Source organism: Henckelia pumila, chromosome 2 (genome assembly GCF_033568475.1).
Source record: "Henckelia pumila isolate YLH828 chromosome 2, ASM3356847v2, whole genome shotgun sequence".
NCBI classification, from domain to species: domain Eukaryota; kingdom Viridiplantae; phylum Streptophyta; class Magnoliopsida; order Lamiales; family Gesneriaceae; genus Henckelia; species Henckelia pumila.
The window spans coordinates 171,734,798-171,757,775 of NC_133121.1; the positions used below are offsets into that span (position 1 = coordinate 171,734,798).

Below are 22,978 nucleotides of genomic sequence, written 5' to 3' on the forward strand. Positions count from 1 at the left end.
AATGTAAACTTAAAACTTTTTACTAAATTAAAAAAAAAAACATATTAATGAAATCCAAAAATACTTTATGTAACAATATTCCGTTTGAGATTTGCAATTGATATGGTTACTTGCTATAATTAGACCACAGCACCCCATACTGTTGGGGATCCCATAGTAGGGGATTCGTTCCCACCGTTACCTAGACAACTCAGCGCTTAAATATTGTATAACTTTTTTATTTAAATTTTTTTTAAAAATATTATTTGACATATTTGTCCATATCAGATGAAAAAAAGAAATATTCACGATTTTGAGTTTGAATTCAATATAAGGAATCATCGGAGAAATATGGAAATAAATAAAAGAATTAGATAGCGTCTAGGCGGTGGATGACGTCTGCCTACCACCTGCTGATTTTTAGAACACTGGTTAAAGATAAAATGGAAGCTTCAACTCCAAAGCAATAAGCAAACCACGTATAAGTTTAATCAACAAATACACATTGATAAACTTCCATGACCATAGATAGACGTTACAGACATGAACATAGTCCATAACAGACGGGAATATTCACATACAAATACACATGACCAGATCATTGGCGTCGCCCAAAGAACATAAAAAGTAAGACGTGAGGGGGGAAAACAAACTAATTTCAAGTACCCTATAGAAAATCAATAATCAACGCACTTTGAGATAACTTGAGAGTGAGACTAACAACCAGAGACGCAGGGGGGCGGGTGTTTTTGTTATGGTGATCGAGCACACGTGTGATCAGTGGGCACTGACCAGGAAAGGATGCTGGCAGACTCCACATTCTATGGTTTCTGAGCCTGAGCTGGGAACTTGAACCTGCTCCGAATTACACATGGCACAGTGAAATATGTGAAGAAAGATAACTCGATTTCATAAACATGGAAAGCGAAAAATGAGAATTATTTGCACCTGCAAATGGACTGTACAGGTAGGGCAAGCAACCTCTTTCATCCGTCTGCCTGAAACATCTGACTTGGAGCCTGAAAAAGACAAATGATTTAAAAAATAAAGAGGCAACAGTTCGAATTTATGCATCGGAGAGCTAGCATATAAAGATTTTATATATATGAAGATGAAAGCCAACTAATTAAAGATACCAAAAACGAGTTTTCTCATCAACAAAACCAATTTGATAATTCACTTCTCCATATCAGGGATTGGAGGAGTTTTTCTTTCTCCTATCTACTTCGCTTAGATTATTGTAAATGAAGTCAATCTCTAAAACTCCATTTTAAAAATAAAACAAACAAGCAGATAATCAAACACACAAACAGATATTCTCCAGAATTTTATATTAAGTTACTTGCAATACTGAAAGGGTATTAATGAGAATTTTATAGTACTTCCACAGCCTTCTGCATTCATTTTTCCTCAAATTTTCTTATCAACAAGAAACTTCAAAGCATGACTTGGGAAGAAAATGAGGACCAAAAATCATTTTGGAACAAAGGTCAAGAGCAGACGTGCGTACGCGAGTCAATAATTGTTTCTCTGACTAAAAGCACACAATCATATGAGTCACAAAACAGTTAGTGGAGCAAAAAATAAAAGACATGGAACGAAAACGTTCCAGAATACTTGAGCAACAAATTACACTAAGAGCCAATTTATGCCTTGTGGCCACTAAATTAAGCCAATTCATGTGTTGTAGAAACTAAATCGAAATATGACCATTTCTGGTTGTGTTCCCGAAAAAAGTACCGTCAAGGATATGAGCACATTTACCTGATGACACCTTGCAGCTTTTCTCCATCTCCTCCTGTAATAATAATCAACCCAATTGGAAATTATTGAACGAGAACTTAACAATAATGGAAAATTACTACATAATAAAATGCCAAAAAGCTAACTTGCGGCATTATGTAAACCCTTGGTACTTTGGTCAACGCAACTAAGAAAATTAACTTGTTGGAACCCCCGCAAAAGAAACTCTCCTATTTCGTTAGCAGACACATGCCTAAAATGTGAACAACAGATTATTTCTATTTGAAATGTTACAAATGAGAGCATTGGAAACATAATTCACGACTAAGAAAAAAAGACGCCATCACACACACATCACATAATGTTATCAAATGATGATTGAACATAAAACCCATTAAAATCATGTCAATCGATAATATTTTGGTAGATCAAACAACTATGCAGCACGACAAAAGTAGTACACATACAAATATTGTGTATATGGGTATCAACAAGTACAGTGAATGTCAACGTAGTCAACACCTGAAGTTTCTTTGTGAGATCATCGTGACTTTGAATGACAGTAGATCTGCTAGCAGATTCCTTCGCATTACTCAACCTACGAGAAACTTCAGCCTACAAAAACAGCCAATTTTCAAATTATCCTAATCCAGCAGTTCCACAAATCATTTATCTAAAGGAATGCTCATTCTCAAAGGCTGGAGGAACATGCAGATATATATATTTTTTTTTTTTGAGAAAACGAAACTATATAATGATTGCAATTGTTGTGAACATCACCAGCGGATTCACCAAGCAATCACTTCTACATCTAGTCAGCAAAACTAGTGCAAAGAGACATGATAAACAAGTTTTGGAGAAGACCAAATGGAAAGAATATGATTGCCACATACCAAGCATCGATCACAAACTCTAACTACTGGAGCATTCTCCTCAGCAGTAAGAGCAGTTCTACCATGAGTGCACTTGTCACAGAAAATATCTCCACAGTTTCTGCAATGATGCTGTAAAATAGAACCGAAATCACTGTTTTATACATAAAAATCAGAAGTTACATGACACCCATGACAAATCACACACACACAAGAAAACATGCATGTTTTACATATCCGTAGGAAAGTATGATCATACATGGTAAATAACACATTCCAAACACGGAAAAATTAACAGAAATATAAGAAATGTGCATAGAAGAAACAAGAGTACATGCCTTCCGCACAAAAGCATTGAAATCGGACCCACAAGCTGTGCATTTTGTTACTGCTTCGTCGGGAACCTATTATCAAGCCAGAAAATAAATCAGAACCTGAAGCTTCAAATAGAATATGTAAAATTACCAGCATCCATAAAAGATATACTTTCCTACCAGAAATGGTAGAATTGTTTTACATTTTTCATTGTCCAAAAAATAATATTATAAAAAAATTAGAGTTGTGTGATGCCCATAAAAAAGGTAATTCAAAAGGCCAATAGGACTCCAGTCATGTGCAAGATATGAAGGGGGTGAGTAGCCTTTATTTAACAATGGTAGCACCCCTTGGATCATCATCAATAAGTAATGACCAGAATAATGCTTTTGGTATCACAATCAACTTCTTTTTCACACTTTTTTCAACAGTCTCGGCATACATAAATGGGAGAGGGTAAATTATATTTATGTAACCAACATTTCTGTGTAATTTGGAGAGAAAGCTGGCAATTCTCCATCGCATTATTCTAAAGAAATTTAACTGAAAATACAATGAGCAACGAAAAATTGTTAGGAACTAAACTTTCAATCGATCCAAAGCAAAATGTATAACAATAATCTGAGTGAAACACTCAGCCAAAGGATTAAATCCTTTACAAGATACCCTAGCTCAAGGTAGTAGACTCAAAACTGTAAAAACATGAATGAATGTTTCCTTACAAACTCTTCTATTTAATCCCACTCTCCCAATCTAGATTCTTCCGATTATTTCGAGGTATAGGAGGCTTGGGCATCTTCTGGCCTTTTTGGTCTTAGCCCAACATAATTGGGTCCATAACAAAAATCACATCAAATTCTCATAGATTTAATTAAGAAATATCACCTTCTTTCCATTTGTCCAAACAACTAGGTTTCTCAGAGAACTCACAAATAATACATGCAATATTAACAGTTGAAATAGGAAAAAAAAAAATTGGTGGACCAACTCACAAGGCTAACTAAAAGAATAATTTTACCCAGTGATCTTTTTCTTCATTGACAGGCTTTATCATATTCATCCAATCCCCAAAAACTTTCTTTTTCTCTGTGGATTGCACAGCAACCTTGGGAGAGTCAGAAGGCTGGCTTCTTCCATTCATCTCTTTAAACTGCAGTTTCAAAAAGTAATGAACATTTTACAGTCCAAGTTCTTGTTTTAACACATTCTACTTATTTGTTTTAATTTTTTCCTATGAATGTGTCTTAGTTCAATGGTGGCAAAAGGGGCTCAGTAAAATATGCAAATAAAAACCACAACCACAGAAGATAGGTGTAATGACCCGAATCCTTGTTTGACTAAAGTATAATTCAAGATGGGATTAAAGAGTTGTTAATTAAGCATTATTAATTAATCGGGTAATTGAGGATCAGCATGTGGGGATCCACCGAGCAATAATTCAGGTTATCTTATCCCAAGTAATCCAACTAGACGAATGAGATTGTGACATGTGTCAGATAAGATAGAGTCGGGATCTTCTGAACTAATCTGGATCCAGCCTATAAATAAGAGTCGATTTCATTGATTTCCTTCACCGATTTCCCTCGACTTCTCTCTCGAGTTCTAGCCATATACCTTAGGTTTTCTAGCCAGCTCTAGGGCAGTTTAGTGTTGGGAAGCTTCAAAGCTAGTGACAGCTTAAGGAGGGGTCACCATCAGATCGAGTCGTCATCAACGGGCTAAAGACGGACGCAGGTATAACCCTAAAGCCTTCGGTAGTGAGTTTCTGGATCTGGTATGATAGTAATTTCAGTGTTGGTATTGTTTAGGTTCAGACGTGTAGACTTTGGTCAAATTGTTTAGTGAGGTACGTGATATACTGACTGAGATATCCAAGCGTTGTATACATACTTATATGTTGCATATTACATGGTTTACTGCTTTGGTATATTATACATGACATATCATGTTGGACCTGATATCTTTGAGATATACCTCATTGTTGGGGTCATTCAGCCCTGTTCTGTTTTGTGGACGGTTCAACGGTTGGGTATCGAGAGTTACAGTGTACGACGAGACCCGCGAGGTCTGATGACCCTGGACATTGTAGGTCCACGTCTTGTTGTTGAGTGTGGGAGCCAAAACATGCCTTAGGCAGATCAGAGACTACACACTCAGACGCCTCTACACTGAGGATTCTAGACTTGATCCTTGATATCCGAGCATATCGCATTTGCATGCATCATATCGGTTTGTATACTCGTATATTCTCGTATTGGGTGATTTTCGCTCACGTCCTTGTTTTCATCGTGGACACCCCATTCCATGGGACAGGTCTTAGGTTGGGCGGATCGGACGGCCAAGGCAGTGGCTAGAGCAGTTGAGTTCTCGGTGGTGATCCAGTTAAAGTTGTTTGGTTTCTCGTGCAGAGTTCTGATTACTATAGCGATTGTATTGATGTTTAAAATTGAGATTATCATCCGTGTTTTCGTTTGGGGTTGTAAAAGTAGTTAAGTTGTTTCCGCTGTTTATTTGTTGTTGTTAAGTCTAATTATGCATGTTTATTAGTCTGTTTCGTGGTGGCTCGGGTAAGGGCGCTACAATAGGTGTTGGCAACTCAATAATGCTTCAGATTCTGCATAGTTGTCTACAGGTTATTAACACCAAGATTATTTGAACAAAATAAAGAATCACAAACCTGTACAACTGCAGCAGTAACTGTGTCCAAAATTGTGTTGGTGGTATAACTATTAGACTGCAATCTGATACGCCTCGGTTCAATGTCCACCGAGCTTTTTGACCAGAAAGCAAATGTTGATGAATCCAGAGCCTTAATACAAAGAAAACAGCAGTTTATTTGAAATGCAACTTGATCAGAAGATGAAATGAAGGCGCATGAGCTCAAATCAAAGAACCCGACCAGGAGTCCATGAAGCAATTTCTAATGCTATAAATTTTAGGTAAACCAGTCGCGTGTTAAAGCCGTAATTGGTGAGTTATTTTTTAGTTATCCAGAATAAGAATCACTGCGCTTAGTGTACCTCTCCATATACCCATAGGAAGAGTTCACAAGCTCCACAAAAGTATCTTCTAGATTAAGGAAACAACATATTTAAAGAGTATTTATCAGTGCTTAAAATCAGTAAATGTTAAAGCTTGGAAATGTCCACTTCACACTGTAAAGCAATTCCTAAAAAATTGAGAATTGTTGGTCATTCTAGCGGCTGATAAAATTGGATGCACTTAACTTTTCCATGTAAAGCTCATACAACTCCACCCATTAGGAAAAGCATAAATAAAAAACATACTTCACATCTGGTTATTGAGTCGAGAAGATATATTCGCAGTATCCGATTGGTACTTGGGTCCAGCATACGGATTCCATCCAGGCTAACCTGAAAGCAGTCCAAAACAAAATAGTTCAAGCTAACAAACGTGATGCTGCACTTGAATATAGATAAGAAAGAGAACCTTCTTTGCTACCACCACATATAACCAAGTACATTATAAATGTTACATTTTTGTGGGATTGCTTTCATTTACTGCATCGCAAAGTTACAATGTAGCATATTATGAAAGATTTTTCAACAAAAAAAAAAGGAAAAAAAAAGAAAATAATCAAAATTAAGAAAAAAGCCAGTCTTAACAATATAATGCCACAAAGTGACAAACCAATTCATAACTATGTACTCACTAAGCAATGCATTTCAATGAGACAGAGGAGGCCCGGCGAATCTCTGTTGTGATAGACACTAATGTACACATCTTAAAATTTATGATATATGTGAAGAAATATTTTCACTAGAAAAAGTAAACTAATTTGGTGTCTTGAAACGATTTTGGTGTGAAAGAGGGGTGAGAATAATGTAAACTAGAAAAATGTCATAACCAAGACAAAAGAAAAAGGAAGTCCCAACTTCAGCTGCAAAACACTTTTGACTCAGTAACAAGTCCAAACCACCTTGTTAAGAGTTTAGTGAAAAATGTATAGATATTCTTTAAATTTTAAATTTAACTTGCTAGAAGTGGCTCCATAATAATCAACCTGTCAAAGCACCAAACAGTAGCTAAGCAAATGCATAAACCACCAAATTTAAGCCCTATACAGCACCAAACTGCGTCGTGATCAATCACAAATGTACAGAAATACTGAAATAGTGACACTCGGCAAAACCAAAAAACTTTAAGAAGATAAAAAGTAGCATTAATCCATATAAGAGTATAAGGCATTAAAATATAAACCGATTTCAATTCATATTGATTGCCGATGGAGACATTTGTTTTTCCACAATTTTAAACAAGAAAAAATACAGTCCAGAAACAAGTAATCGTATTAAGTACTACAATGAAAAGCAAATGGCGAATCACAAAGTACTTAATTCTTTTAACAAACCTGGCAAAGTACATCCATTGTGCTCTGGCCAACACTTTCCGCCAACAGTTTCACTCTGAACTTTTGAACCCCACTTTTAGCATCCTGCTGTGCGTCGGCCTTCGGCACAGCTCTCACGACCTTCAAACCAGAATTGGCAGGACGCTCGTTCCCCAATGAAGAAGAACGCCCAATGGGCCTGCCGAAATCATCAAAACCAGACCAAGTAGATGACTTTGGAGCTGTTCCCCGAGCTCCATAAGGCTCTCTACCCCCTTTGTAAGCGTAAACTCCCTCGTTGCCCCCGAAGGCACCGTCATTCCCATACGCGCTATATCCACTATCCCCTAGTTTTCCATATATTTCTGATCCCGAAACTGACCTACTCCGACCGAAATTCCCATCAAGATAACCATCGTTTTTGGTAGTATTATCATAAGATGGTTCATATAGTGCGGAATTAAACTGAGGGTATTGAGAAGAGGGTTGAACAGAAGGATAATTTGAATTGGGCGAGACGTGGCTGGGGCTATGGTTAGTGTTTGAGGCATAATTTGGCGTCGGCGTTTGATCGTAAGATTGATAATACGCCGATGATTGAGCTGGGGAGGGAGGTTGATAGGTCCCGTGTGCTTCAAATTGGGGGAACGAATAAGAGAGCTGAGGTTGTTGATACGATGGGGCGGTGGGGACAGAATCGGGATTTTGAGAAAATTGAGGATACGAAGAGGAGCTGTGGCTGTAAGAGGCTGGGTAGTCCGCGGAGGAAGGCGGAAGAGGATTGTAGCTGCTGGTCGAGAACGGTGGCGCGGATGCGTACGACGGCGGCGGGTGATGGATAGGATCGATCTGATTCGGGTTCGGGTTCGGAGTATTGGTTTGAGGGTAGTACTGTTGTTGATTGTTGTAGTAAGGGGCGGCGGAAGTATAATCGCCGTGCTGCATGGCGGTGAGCTGACGGCGGAGAGAGGAAACTCCGGCGGTAGTTTTTGTGTGCAGTGGTGATCGCAAATAATTGTGGAGTGAGGGAGAGGGGAAGAATTGAGTGAACGAGAAGGGAAAAGCGTGGCTTGACTTGTGACACGCTTTCTAACAAAAAATCGTGTTTCGTAATTAACTTTCTCAAATCGTGTATCTATAGTCTGATATACTATCTATCTATTTTTATTTTTATTTTTATTTTTTATTTTCTTTACAGAAACCGGCTAGAAAGGTGTGTGAGAGAGTGTGATTGGGCTAATTGCATCCACACCCCCTGTGAAAAATCTAAAAGGCATAAAACTCTTTAAGAAATATTAATAGGCTAATGCATCCCTCAGTTTTTTAAAATGTAACACATTTCACCCCTATGTTATATAAATTCGGGCACATTTATATCCTCTCATAGGGATTTTTATGCTAACTTTTTTAAAACATAGGGTTTAACATCCTATTAATTTTACACAGGGGATTTTATGTCTTTTAGACTTTCACAGGAGATGTGGATGCAATTAGCCTGAGTGTGACTAGTAGTAACTAAGTCTCTATACAGATATGATGAAATTTTATCTTTAATGAGCATCTCCAGTAATAAATTCAAAAAATAAGTTCATTTTTGTCATGTCAAATATTTAAAACTCACTACTTTTTAAACTTTTTATATCTAATTATAAACCCAAAAAAACACAATTTTTGAGGGTCTCACTATCCAATTACACATTCATTACTTCATTTTAATTTACTACTTTTATTTATAATTTTGTACTTATATATTTAATAAAATATATATTTATAATAGCAATTTTTTATATATATAATTAATTAATTTATCGTATATATTAATTTTTTAATAATTTTATAAATTTGTAAAAAAAATTAAAAAAAATACTAAAACAAAAACATTGGAGAACATGTGATGTTTATTTTTGGAACAATAAACCCACTACTCCCAATGGTAGTGGGTTTATTTTTGCTGGTAAAAAAAAAAAAACATGATCTTAAAATTAGTTTATAAACTATCAAGATCGAGACTTATTTTTATGTTAAAATGTTTGAATAAACTTATTTCAAATAACTTAAAGATGTTGATGTGTTTACATTATAAGATCTAACATTCTTAAAATTGCCAAAAATTGTATAATACTATGATGATATTTTAAATAATTTTTTCTTTCAAGTGTCCACCTATCATGCCCACTACCATGCCACGATGTGGCACTATTCTATTGGATGTGATAAAGATGTGGTCCAATAGAATAGTGTCACATCATTGGTGAGCATGGTAGTGGGCATTATAGGTGGGCACTTGAAAGAAACTCTATATATATATATATATATATTGAAACTAAATGTTAAATATATATATTTAAAAATATGTTTCATATTTTAATTTAGATGAATTTGGAAATTTCTTTTTAAATAATTATTTAATATTTAATGGTTGGAGTACATGATGAAAATTTACGAAAACATACAAGACTATTTGAAAAAATAAAATGTTAAAATAAGATTTTTTAAAAAAAAAAAGAGGATACCAACTTTTTAAAAAATAATTTATAAACGGTCAAATTTCTTATTTTGATTGCTTATAACTGTTATAAGCAATTTTACCAAATTGTTAAAAAGATTAAGTTGTTTTCTAGAACTTGTAAATTCAATCAGACAACCTCAATTATAAGAAAGCTCCTCCCCTATCGAACATTTGTGTATAGAGAATGACAAGGTATCATGGAAAACAAGCTTATACGTTTTGTCCATTGTTCATAAACTAATCTGTCTATCGAACATGTGTGCGTAGAGAATGACCAAGTATCATGAAAATCAAGTTTATATATTGTCTATTGTTTATAAACTCATCTAGCATCAAGACTTCTTCGTTTAAGATATACTCTCGTGTTGGGGACTCGATTATAAGAAAACTCTTCCCCAGTTGGAAAAATAGTTGGAACAGGAGATGAGAAAACGATTTCGAATAAATGGCATGGCAGAGGAAAAAACCAAGAAAGCCATTATAATTTATATCAGATCGTTTTATTCCCCAAATAAATAGCCGGTGTAGATGACAAAATGTCCCAAAAATTATAACCTCGGAGTGGGATATCAAGATCCTGCTCCGTTGCATAGCACAGTTTTAAAAAAGATTAATGAATCAAGCCTGATGGACTTTATCTTTACCACAAGATAGTAATTCACATCCCATTTGCCCAAAAAAGAATTTACTGAAGCGAGGGAACTAATATATTGCAATGAACATCCTGATTCAACCCCATCGAGAGGGCGAATTACGGGACTACTATGGCTGTGCCTGGATTCTGGAAGATGCTCCTACAGCATCTTCCATTCGGGAGTACCAATCACCAATCCGTGTGTTTTCAACCATGTCTCTACCAGATTTGAGATAGCGAATGGGCCTTAAAACACCATAGACGGCAAGGTCTGCCAGGTTAGGCTTCACTCCACCTAGCGAAAAAATACCATTAAAAGTGAGAGAACAGCTCAAGGAATGTGTCGTACAAAAGGTAATTAATCATACCTAGAAAATCTCGACCATTGAGTGCATCCACCCATGTTTCTGCAGCTTCATATAGTGCGGCACGTTCATCTGTAATGTTGTACTTTTTCTTCAACCTCTTAGAAACAAAGTACATTGCAGTAGCCCCAGCATATTTGGCTACTAATCTTTCCGTGAAGCTAAAATTACCTGCACGCATGAATAAAATAACAGGTTCTAAAGTAATGCCATGGAGGGGGCAGGAAGAATGTATCATCATAATGGATCACTGCTAAGAACTCATAATAGCCGATTCAATGGCCTTATTCAGCACTTGGAAAAGAGATTTATAGCTGTCCGCGCATCGATCCACCTATTCAACCCTATTCCCCTGGTCCAAGTAAAAACTTGATCACTGAGCATCAACCAAACCACAACCTTAAATTATGATTATTTTCTTCATGATGTTCCAGATTACTTCAAAAGCTGTTACTTGATACAACAGAATGCGAAAAACAAACAACAAAAAAAGGAAAAAAAGTTGATTTGGTGCATGGACCAGTGATGACATCAAGAACCAAAATAGGCTCTGTTTTCACCATGAAACTGAAATGAGTAGAGGGAACTACGCATGTCATTTACTATTCATGTTTCCAATTTCTTCTTTTTTCACTTGGAGGATTTTCATTTTCTTTTTCAGAGCACAGGGCAGCTGGTGTTCAATATAATAGTTCGAACTCTAAAATCAAGTTAAAATATATGTACTCGCAAATTCCAATGTTAATAATAATATAAATGCATACATCCCCACTGTGTGATCACGTGAGATTTGCAAACTTTCTGAATTCTAACACTTATATAAGCTATAAGTGACAGTAAGATCTTACCATGACTGGTGATATAGTCAAATGACTCAATGGCTTCAGAGGTGCTTCTATATATATTAGGCGATAGTATGTGAACCAAGTGATTGTCCACCCAGCTGCAGTAACAACAATCAACAATTACTTACAAGATGGAAAGAAAAATCCAGGTTTCTCAACAGTGATTCAACTTTACTAGTTGTGGCAACAACTGCGAAAACTTTGATCCCAAGAACTACATAAAAAATAACAGAAAAATGCCAAAGCAACATTTTAATGGAAGATATTGTTACAGAGAAAACTATTGCAAAAGCTTTACCAAACTGTTTCATCTAGCACATCCTAATAACATCCACCAAGGAATACAGGAAAGAGGAAAAGGAACCATAAAAGAGAAGCAACAAGGTCAAGAAATACACACCCTCGCCACTTCTTCTCTTCATCATCTTCAGAGGAAGAATCAGCTGGTGCTTTCAGATTAATCCTTTGGGCCAACTTATTGATTATATCTAGATAGATCAGCAAATAAAGTTACAAAGTTAGTCTTAAATCCTCCAAAAAAAAGAATAAGTACTCTCTACATATAGTTCAGAATTAGTTAACTGAATGCAATATGTACCTGATGAGTCAACCATGTGCTCACCATCAACCGTCAATATGGGCACTTTCTTGTAATCAGACCACTTGATTTCCTTTTTGCTGATAGGGTTGACCTCTATTACTTTGTATGCAATATCATAGTAGTCCAGAAATGCTGTAAAAGACGGGTGCAATTAGTGAGCCAATTCTGTAACTATTATCATGACAAACAGTCTTTCTGATGATGACACATCGAACAAATACTGTCATACACGTGCATCACACCAACATGCAATTCTGAAACAAAAATCCATCCAATTACTTTTGTCTTAGATGATCAAGCAATGCATTCATTCAAATTTCAAAGCACAAAGTAAAACGACATATTCAGGCTTCAGCTTGTATTTAAAAGCATAGCATTTTAGTTGTACCATGCAGGCCTGTCTTATCTAAGCTTTGTTTCATACTCGAAACAAATGAAATACCAAATATTTTATACCGATTATAACTGGAAACTGTAAACTATTTAGTTCTAAAGAAACAACATAGAACCTTAAAAATTGATTTTTCTAAAGAGAAAACAAATTGTTTTTTAACTTCATCGTGTGAATTGAAGCTTTACACCAAAAGATCTTCCACAATTTTATGTCAAGTTTCTATCAAACTTAAATGTTTCATACACATGTATAAATAAGCATAGTTGGAGACTTGTAGCAGATCTAGCCTAATCCTGCATCCAGAGTATCAGAATATAGCACATACAGCACAGCAATTGCGTGAGTATGATAAGGAAATGGATCAATTCAATTCCCATTACAAATTCCGCTTACCGTTTTTGAGTGATGCAATAAAAAAAAATGTCATTGTACATTGCTTTGTGTATTCTGTAATCATATCTAAATTATATTGCATTCTGATGCTTACAAGCAGACCCTCCTCTCACATGGAATTTACTAGAATTTCTTTTCAATTAGTATAGATCGGTAACAAGGAATTACACCCTTTTTTAAAAGTTCACAAATACTGCAGTTCAAACTTGAATGGGCATTTCTTTCTCTGTACAATCCTATGACCAAAATTCCACGGTCCAAAACAAATGAAACAACAATTCTATTTTGTCTATCAAAAGCCACAAATTATATATCATCACCACAATTAGCCTAAATGAAGCTCTAATTAATACTTTAGTATTGCTACCGAATTGCAACATCCACATTTCTGTTAACAAAAAAATAGTCTGTAAATCACATCATTTTTCCTAATAAATTTATCTTGACACAACTTCCACAATGTACTAGAACCTGTGACTAATCTTTAACAAATCTCAGGTACTGACTTATTAATGAGACGACCAAAACTTCAAACCAGACCCACCTTCAAGTGCTTAAACTCCAAAAATATGTCACTTATACGACAAAACCCCAAGCAACAGAGTTTATACAGAAATAGAACAAGTGGCTATATACTCAGAAAACGACACAATTGACTCTGAAAGGCCATAAGTCCGAGAGAATGACCCAAATCCAAATTAGCCACACCTTCAAACTTATCAGCCACCCTATAACTGCTAATTGCTTCTATAGCCAATATGAGATCATAGCATTTCACTGATACGTCCTTGATCACATATCAAAATACACTCTCGCAGTGAGCCGTGCTCCAAAAATACTCAGGCAAAGAGCAAAGCCATAAAAATACAGTAGAACAATGAAGCAGAAGGGAAAATTGAGATTCGGGCAGAGACTTGGGGAAGAAGAAAACTTGAAATGTGTCATTCATATTGAAATGATTGCAGTACAAGTATTCAGAGATGTAACTAAATTAATATAATGCATCAGTATAATTATTGACAACAAACAATTGCTGCTTCAATCCCAAGATATATCACACATTTCTCTTCCCTCAGAAACCTCGTCTTCATCGATAATCACTCAACAAACGCAAATATTAAAACAAAGTGTGAAAAGAAGAAAAGAAATACCTTTAACCTTATTGCAGAACGGGCAAGCTTCGTACTGGTAAAGAACGACATCATTGGGCCGGAACTTCGCCTGGACGGGCTCTTTCGCGTGAACCTCTTCAACAAGCGTCGTAGCGGCGACTGAAAACAGCATGGTCCCAGCCACGGCGTGTGCAGCTGCACGGGAAGAGTGGTCGGAGATCCTATCATACGAGAACCAATGAGATCTCGCCGAGAAATTGTTGTTGGTGGTGCTGAAAAGAGCCACCTGGGACAGACGGTGGTGATACACTGGATTTCCAGCCGCCAACTGCGTGGCGGAGAAGCCATCAACGGCGCGGCGGACGGCGGAGAGCCCCGTAACTCTTCTCATCGCGATCTGGGAGACGACGTCGTAAGATGAGAAATGCAGTTCTTTGTGGTTTATGAGAGGGTTTTAGACTTTGCGTTGGTGTTAATGCCACGCCGTCGTTTTGAAAATCTTATTTTTTGGTGAAGATTGGTTCCGATTTGTTTCAAATGATCCGATATTCCTTTTATAAAACTATGTATGCGACGGTTTTACGCGTTAATTGTAACAGAGTAATATTTATTTTGGTATACGAATTATTGATAAAATGTTAAATTGATATAAAAATTATAGTAAATGGTTCAATTGATAAATAATCAAATTAAAAAAACAAGTTTACCCCATTATGTTTGGAGGACCATTTAAAAAAATGACCTTATTTGGTCTTCAATTTTGGTCAAATGACTTAAAAAAAAAAATTTTAAGTCCGTGACCTCCATCTTGATTAAAAATACATTAATCTTAATTTAGACTTAACTAATTATTGTACTTTATGAAAAATAAAATAAAAAAATAATTATATATTCTAATTAATGCGATTGGTTAAATTTCAAATTTAACGTGTACGTTGGCTCTCTCTCCTACGATTTTCTCTGTTTTCCACAGGTTGATACGTTGTAGTGACCCTTACCCGGATCACCTACTAAACAGAACTTAGGCATGCAATTAACTTAATTAAACAGAAATCAGAATTCAACTGCGGAAACCATAACATTATATACAATCCCAAGAAAAGGAATCTAATAATATCCAAAATAATGTACAACCAAATCGAATAGCTGTATAAACCCAAAACAACAGAATAAAACCTAAACGAAGCTCCAGCTGATCAACCACTGCCTAGCCCCTCTTGGATCCACCCGCCTCGTCCAATCGCAAACCTGCCCCATGAAATAGGGTGTCCAGAAACACAGAGTACGAGACGTGAGCATAAAATGCTCAGCACAAGAGTATGAGTATACATGCATGCAAAGTGAACTCCCTATAAACTCGAGGTCAAGGATCAGATAACAGAGACAGACCGGGCCCTGGTATGTAGCACGTTGTGCCATCGCTGCAGGAGGTGGCACCCATACCAAAATAACAGTGGATATGCCGGACCCAAATCGATGGAAGTCCAACCACTAACACGATAGGGTAGAACCCTACTAACAGACATCTCGAACGAGATAGCTCAATATGAAAATGAATGCAGCATAAATCAATGGCATATAAAATCATGCAGTCACATAATACATGCATACTCAGTCAGGATATCTCGAACAGTACTTTCGTACCTCAAATACTAGGCAAGTGCTATCAGCCCTAGGTCCACGCCTATAATCCACGCTACACTGCCAAATGATACTACTATCATTATAGCGCTCTAAAAGCCTTAACTAAGCTAAAGCATACTCCTAAATATTTTTAGGAAGCAAAAGCTATACCTTCGTTCGTCGTTAGTCCTTTGCTGTCGAATGCCTCAAAACTAGGCCACAGCTTCGCTACAATGCCTGGACTGCTATGCCACTTCCGGATTCCCAACGGGACGCCTAGAACTCCCTAGATCTGAGCTGGAAGGCTAAGGAATCGAGAGAGAAGAGAGGAATTGGTTCACTCAAATGTGAGCTCGGCACCCCCTATTTATAGACGGAGTTCGGATCGTCCGAACTGGACTTCGGAGCCTCCGAACATGTTCGGATCGTCCGAACCCAATATTACATCATTGCTTACATCAGCATAATGACGTCATCCATGACAATTGTCGGCAGCACGATCGGAGCATCCGAACAACTCTTCGGACCGTCCGAACTCGGACTTCGGACCGTCCGAACTCACCAACGGAGCCTTCGAACCTGACAACCCTCTTACCATTATCGAGCGTTCCGAATCCATTTCCGAACTCTGCCAATCCATCTGGGACTCCCTTAATCACGTTTTATTACATCTAAACATGATCGTATTATTAATTACTTGTAAATCGTTAATTCTGGATACGGGTTACTACATTCTCCTCCACTTAAGATATTTCATCCTCGAAATCCGATCTTAAGTACCGAATGTAAAACAACAATCCAAACATTCTTTATTCAACTAAACGATTACAGAGTTCACAACTGATTACAACTCAAAATGAAATCAAAACAACTCAGGATATTCTTTACGCATCCTGCTTTCGAGCTCCCAAGTAGCTTCCTCAGCGTCTCGGTGTTGCCACTGTACTAAAACCAAAGGAATGACCTTGTTGCGCAAGACCTTATCTTTATGGTCCAGGATACGAATAGGTCTTTCAACATAGGTCAAATCCTTATCCACTTGAACTTCAGACCGCTGCAGAATATGAGACGGATCTGCCACATACCGTCGCAACAGAGATACGTGGAACACGTTGTGAATACTGGACAGATACGGTGGCAAAGCCAAACGATAAGCCAAATCGTCAATGTTCTCCAAGATCTCAAACGGACTGATAAATCTGGGAGACAACTTGCCCTTAAGGCCAAATCTGAGAATTCTGCGGAAATGTGACACTCTTAGAAACACTTTCTACCCGACATCAAACTGCAAAGGCCTACGCTTAGTGTTAGCATAGCTGGCCTGACGATCCTGTGTAGTCTTAATCCGTTTCTTGATCTGATCAACAATATCTACTGCCTGCTGAATAAACTCCGGTCCCTCAGCCTGTCTCTCCCCCACTTCTTCCCAGAAGAGTGGAGTACAACAACATCGTCCGTACAATGCCTCAAAAGGTGTCATCCCAATGCTAGTATGATAGTTATTGTTGTACGCAAACTCGATCAATGACAAATGATCCTGCCAGGCTGAACCAAAATCCATAACGCAAGCTCGAAGCATATCCTCCAAAGTACGGATAGTGCGCTCTGACTGACCATCTGTCTCCGGATGATAGGCAATACTCAAACTGAGAGTAGTACCCATCGCACGTTGAACACTCCCCCAGAACCTAGAAGTGAACCTGGGGTCTCGATCGCTGACAATGCTCACAGGCACTCCATGAAGTCGAACGATCTCCTGAACATACAGACGTGCCATGCGATCCACAGAGTACTCTCGACTATAGGCGATGAAATGCGCTGACTTGGTGAATCGGTCCACCACAACCCAGATAGCATCACAATTCCTCGAGGACATCGGCAAATGGGTCAAAAAATCCATCGTGATAAACTCCCATTTCCACTCAGGAATAGGCAAACTGTGAAGCAAACCTCCAGGTCGTCGGTGTTCTGCCTTGACCTGCTGACACACCAAACATCTCGAGACATACTGATACACGCTGCGTTTCATCCCCTTCCACCAAAACTGAGTACGTAGATCTTTGTACATCTTGTTACTTCCCGGATGAATACTCAACTTGGTGCGATGTGCCTGAGACAAGATCTCCTCTCGCAACTCTTCATCCTGTGGAATCACAAGCCTACCAGACAAACACAGAAAACCATCTGACTGATAGTGAAATCCAGATGAGCTACCCTCGTTAGATAGGCGAGCTAAATGCTGGGTCTTTGAATCAGACATCTGAGCATCCAGAACCCTCGAATACAACGCTGGCTCAGATAGTATCGCAAACATCTGGATACTCTGCATACCTTTCTTATGGTCTGATGTGAATTAATGTCGCAGCATGTAAAATTTGATGTCCCCATATAGAAATAAGGAGTTTTGTTCTCATAATCATTGGTCTAAAAATTAGTTGTAGATGTTTAATCAATGATTCAGCTAATCCATTATGTGTATGAACATGAGCAACAGGATGTTCAACAGTAATTCTCATTGACATACAATAGTCATTGAAAGTTTGGGAAGTAAATTCTCCAGCATTATCAAGTCTTATTTTCTTGATTGTATAATCGGGAAATTGATTCTTTAATTTTATTATTTGAGCCATTAATCTTGCAAATGCCACATTCCGAGTTGACAATAAGCATACATGTGACCATCTGCTAGAAGCATCGATCATTATCATAAAGTATCGAAATGGTCCACATGGTGGATGAATTGGCCCACAAATATCACCCTGAAGACGTTCAAGAAATATGGGTGATTCTGTTTGGATTTTAGCTGACGATGGTCTTATAATAAGTTTTCCAAAAGAACATGCTTTACATTAAAACTTATTATTCTGAAAGATCTTCTGGTCTTTCAATGGATGACCATGTGTATTTTCAATAATTCTTCGCATCATTATTGAACCAGGATGTCCCAATCGATCATGCCAATTGGTTAATATTGAAGAACTATTAACCATCATATTTGATTCGATTGGCCTTATATATGTATAATGCAATCCAGTAGGGAGCATTGATAATTTTTCAACCACATATTTCTTTCCTGATTTATATGTGGTAAGACACATATATTTCTGATTTTCATCAGTTATCGTCTCAGTATCATACTCATTAGAGTATATGTCATTAAAACTCAACAAATTTCTCTTTGATTCTGGTGAATATAAAACATCATTTATCAAAACTTTTGTACCATTAGGTAACAAAAAATGTGTTTTTCCACAACCTTCAATCAAGTCTACAAGACCTGATATTGTATTCACCATTGTTTTTGTTGGTTTTAATTCCAAGAAATATCTTTTATCTCGAAGAATAGTGTGTGTTGTACCACTATCGGGTATTCAAACTTCCATGAGATTATTTCCTTGTTTAGCTTTGCTCATACCGTTTTCCATTTTGAACTTCAAAAGAAATTATGCAATAAACAAAATCAAGGATAATATATATATATATATATATATATATGCAAAATATAGCATGTTTCATAAGAATGCATGAAAAATATAGCATGTTACATTTAAGTCCCACCAATATATTAATCAATGTTCTCGAAATCATTTGAAAAATCGGCAGCATTGAAATAAGTTGAACCACTTAAATGGTTACTGTTTTCAACAAGATTGATCTCTTTTTCTTTCCCCTTTATCGATACTTTAAAGAGCTTACATAAGTGCTCAGGGGTATGTGACCAATGTCTTGAAGTGCCACATTTATAACAAACACTCTCATATCTTTTTGAGTGATTTTTATTTTCACTCATATTTTCATGCTGCCTTTTTGGGTGGTTCGTGACGTTCTTCTGAGATTAGTTATTGAAGTAACTATTTTGATTATTTTCATATCCACGACCGTAACCACGACCTCGATCATTTCTACGTCCACGTTCATGACCACATCCTCGACCTCGACCAAAATCTAGTTTATGCCTTTGATTTTGGTTTTCATTTTTTACTTACGACATTTGCTTCTGGAAATGCCGTAGATACATTGGGTCGGGATTTATGATTTCTCATTAACAATTCTTTGTTCTTTTCTAGTGATATCGAGAGCATCGAATTTAAGCTTTGCCAAATTTGACATGGTGGTACTAGAAAAATAACAATGCATTTTATAAGTTAATTTTCATTAATATGACAATACAAAATAATGGATAAACGACGAGTACAAGTATGTTTAAAAATAGATGAAAAGTGTGCGGTGGATAATCGCCGGTGAGTACAAGACTCGTGAGCATGATGATCATAGTTGATATGAAAAATAGCCTTATAAACGCCATCATCTTCATCTTCAAAAAAAGTGAGGAGAAATTATTTTGAGAAAAAAGAGTGAATTTTGCTGTGATTGAAAATGAGTTTGGGTGAACATATTTATAGGGCAAAAAATAGCCGTTTTGTTACCGTTTGTGACCGTTGGGGGTAAGGAAAAAATCGAGTATGTGTAGAATAAAAATTCGTGATAATCATGTGATGCATATAATGATAATCATAATTAAATAATTATGTATATCATAACACATTATTATAAGTTCGGTGTCATAGACAACCTTTTATATAATAATATGAGATTATACGAATATGATTAGTTTATAATACACAATAATATATATCATATCACGTTATTATAAGATCAGTGTCATAGACAACCTTTTATATAATAACATGAAATTATATATTAATACAGTTAGTATACATAATAAATATATATCATATTACGTTATTATAAGGTCAGTGTCATAGACATCCTTTTATATAATAGCATGAAATTATATATTAATATATTTAGTATATATAATAATAAATATATATCATATCACGTTATTATAAGTTCAGTGTCATAGACAGCCTTTTATATAATAACATGAAATTATATATTAATATAGTTAGTATATATAATAATAAATATATATCATATCACGTTATTATAAGGTCGGTGTCCTAGACAATATTTTATATAATAACATAAAATTATATATTAATATATATACATAAAAATATATAAACAAAATAAAATAAATATACTTACTTGTTGAATATTTTTGTCTTCTCTTTGTATTTTGGAGCGTCGGAAATTATAGAGAACTTTCGAGCGATCGTGCTGATAACGTGTTGTGAAAAATTAAAAATTTATGGTAAAAAGTAAAAACTCCAAAACTCAAAATATATCAAACTCTACACTTCACAAAATTTTCTCTCTCAATTCAATTGTGTTATTCATCACAAATGAAGACCTATTTATAGATCCACATTTGAGATTAGTTCAAAAATTAATATATCATCATCTACATCATCACACACTAATTTTCAACATTTTACAACTCAATATTCAAAATTCAATATTCAACAATAATAAAATAATATATTTTTCAACAATAATAATAATAATAATAATAGTTAGATTAAAGAAGATCTGCAAACCTTCAGAAACCTGGCGCTTCTCATTTCCGAAACGGCGACCCATATAATTTCGTGTACTTAATTTTGTCTTAATAGCCAACAAAAATAATAATCATAATATATTATTATACTAATTAATTATTGATTAATGTATGTTTGCTTTTATATCCCTCTATTATAGATGAAATGTGTATACATATTTACTTTTATACCCTTGTACATATGTTGTTAGAGAGAAAGTCTATGCCACCCCAAGGGCGTGGCCCTTGGGGTGGCGTGGCAGAGTATGATTGGTTAAAATCAGTGGGCCCCACGTGGGACCTACTAAATTTAACCAATCACGGATTGCCACCCCACCCCAAGTGCCCTTGGGGTGGCATAGACTTTCCCGTTAACAACGTAAATAAAAGATTGAATTAAAGGGCAAAATTGTAAATTCACAATCGTAAAACTTTGCCCTTTTATTCACTTTTTTATATAGATAATAGATAGATAGATAGATAGATAATAGATATATAATAGATAGATAATAGATGTATATATATATATATATAGGTCGAACATATATCTATCGTAATATCTAAATTTATTATTCAAAATAATATTGAAATTTAAATCGTTTAGAATATACAATAACTGAGCATTGCAGTCTGATCATTTTGCTCACATAAAACATTTCGAATTAAGGGCATGATTGGTATACTTGAATGAAATAGAGTTGGAATAAAATCAACTTTGGAATGAAATACGAATAGGAATGGAATGATAAGTTTATTTCATTCAAATGATTGATACCAGAAAGATAAAATCGTAATAGAATCGGATTATTTTAAATTATCAAATATTGTTTTCATTAAAATCCAAAATAGTAGCTACTCAAAAATATTTATTATAGGTTAAAAAAATATTTATTATAATTATTATTTAAAAACAATAAAAAAAATATAACTATTTATAGCCTATTAATCATTATAAAATTATCTTTACAATAAAACTAATATAATTATTAATCTGAATTTAGTAATAATAATAATAATAATAATTATTATTATTATTTTATTTATTAAAAAATTATTTTTTAATGAAATATAATGTTAGTTATATATTTTATAATATACATTATTATTAAGTAAACGTTTTATTTGTTTATTTATTAATATTATTATCATTATTCATTAATAATTCTATATTTATAAAGGTAGTAAATTAATTTGATAATAATATTATTATTATGTTTATTATTTTAGGTACTTTATTAAACTAAATAAGGTAAGAATTTTATAAATGGAGTAAAATTAGGAGTGTGAATGACCATTCCTATCTAAAATGGATGGAATGGCTATTCCCATGAATATGAGAATAGTCATTCCAATGAGAATGGACATTTTCATTCCAAATCCAAAACAAACATGATTGTAGTAACTGAGATGAGAATGTTCATTTCATTCCTACCTCATTCCCTCGTAAGAGGAAAAATATTTTGAACAAATATTGCTATTTAAAAAAAATAATTTAAATCTCCAATAAGATCATCTCACGGGTTAATTTTGTGAAATGAATATTAAATCCTACCATCTCATGAAAAATAATATTTATTTTTACATGAAAAATATTAATTTTCATTCCAAATATGAAATTCGATTGATTCCTGTCATAGCTAGATATCTCACAAGTGACAAGTGGCATACACCTATTTTCTCTCTCTTTTTTTTTTTTCGGTTATTCTTACTTTATATAAACTATGGTTATTTTTTCCACTTTTAATATAAAACGAATAGACATTTTTTATTTTTGAATAAATTATAATAAAAAGTAGAGC

At 35.3% G+C, this 22,978-nt stretch overlaps 2 protein-coding genes and 1 long non-coding RNA gene across 3 annotated transcripts; 1 reads left to right on the forward strand and 2 right to left on the reverse strand.

Annotated features, from left to right (window-relative positions):
- Nucleotides 1–411: 411 nt before the first annotated feature.
- On the reverse strand, nucleotides 412–8,339 carry LOC140880552 (protein FREE1-like). The gene is made up of 10 exons (XM_073285111.1): nucleotides 7,282–8,339; nucleotides 6,197–6,283; nucleotides 5,587–5,718; nucleotides 3,928–4,059; nucleotides 2,933–2,998; nucleotides 2,616–2,726; nucleotides 2,245–2,337; nucleotides 1,744–1,777; nucleotides 928–998; nucleotides 412–834 (listed from the first exon to the last, which is right to left on the reverse strand). Exons 1-10 carry the CDS (start codon nucleotides 8,203–8,205, stop codon nucleotides 757–759), a joined length of 1,728 nt encoding a protein of 575 aa, XP_073141212.1. The 5' UTR covers nucleotides 8,206–8,339; the 3' UTR covers nucleotides 412–756.
- On the forward strand, nucleotides 4,091–5,580 carry LOC140880553 (uncharacterized). The gene is made up of 3 exons (XR_012149676.1): nucleotides 4,091–4,643; nucleotides 4,718–4,755; nucleotides 5,223–5,580. It is a non-coding gene; the product is annotated as an uncharacterized lncRNA (long non-coding RNA).
- A 2,044-nt stretch (nucleotides 8,340–10,383) lies between the features above and the next one.
- Nucleotides 10,384–14,609, reverse strand: LOC140883870 (uncharacterized). Its single transcript, XM_073290480.1, has 6 exons — nucleotides 14,153–14,609; nucleotides 12,212–12,346; nucleotides 12,014–12,101; nucleotides 11,617–11,711; nucleotides 10,772–10,939; nucleotides 10,384–10,698 (listed from the first exon to the last, which is right to left on the reverse strand). Exons 1-6 carry the CDS (start codon nucleotides 14,502–14,504, stop codon nucleotides 10,532–10,534), a joined length of 1,005 nt encoding a protein of 334 aa, XP_073146581.1. The 5' UTR covers nucleotides 14,505–14,609; the 3' UTR covers nucleotides 10,384–10,531.
- Nucleotides 14,610–22,978: the final 8,369 nt, after the last annotated feature.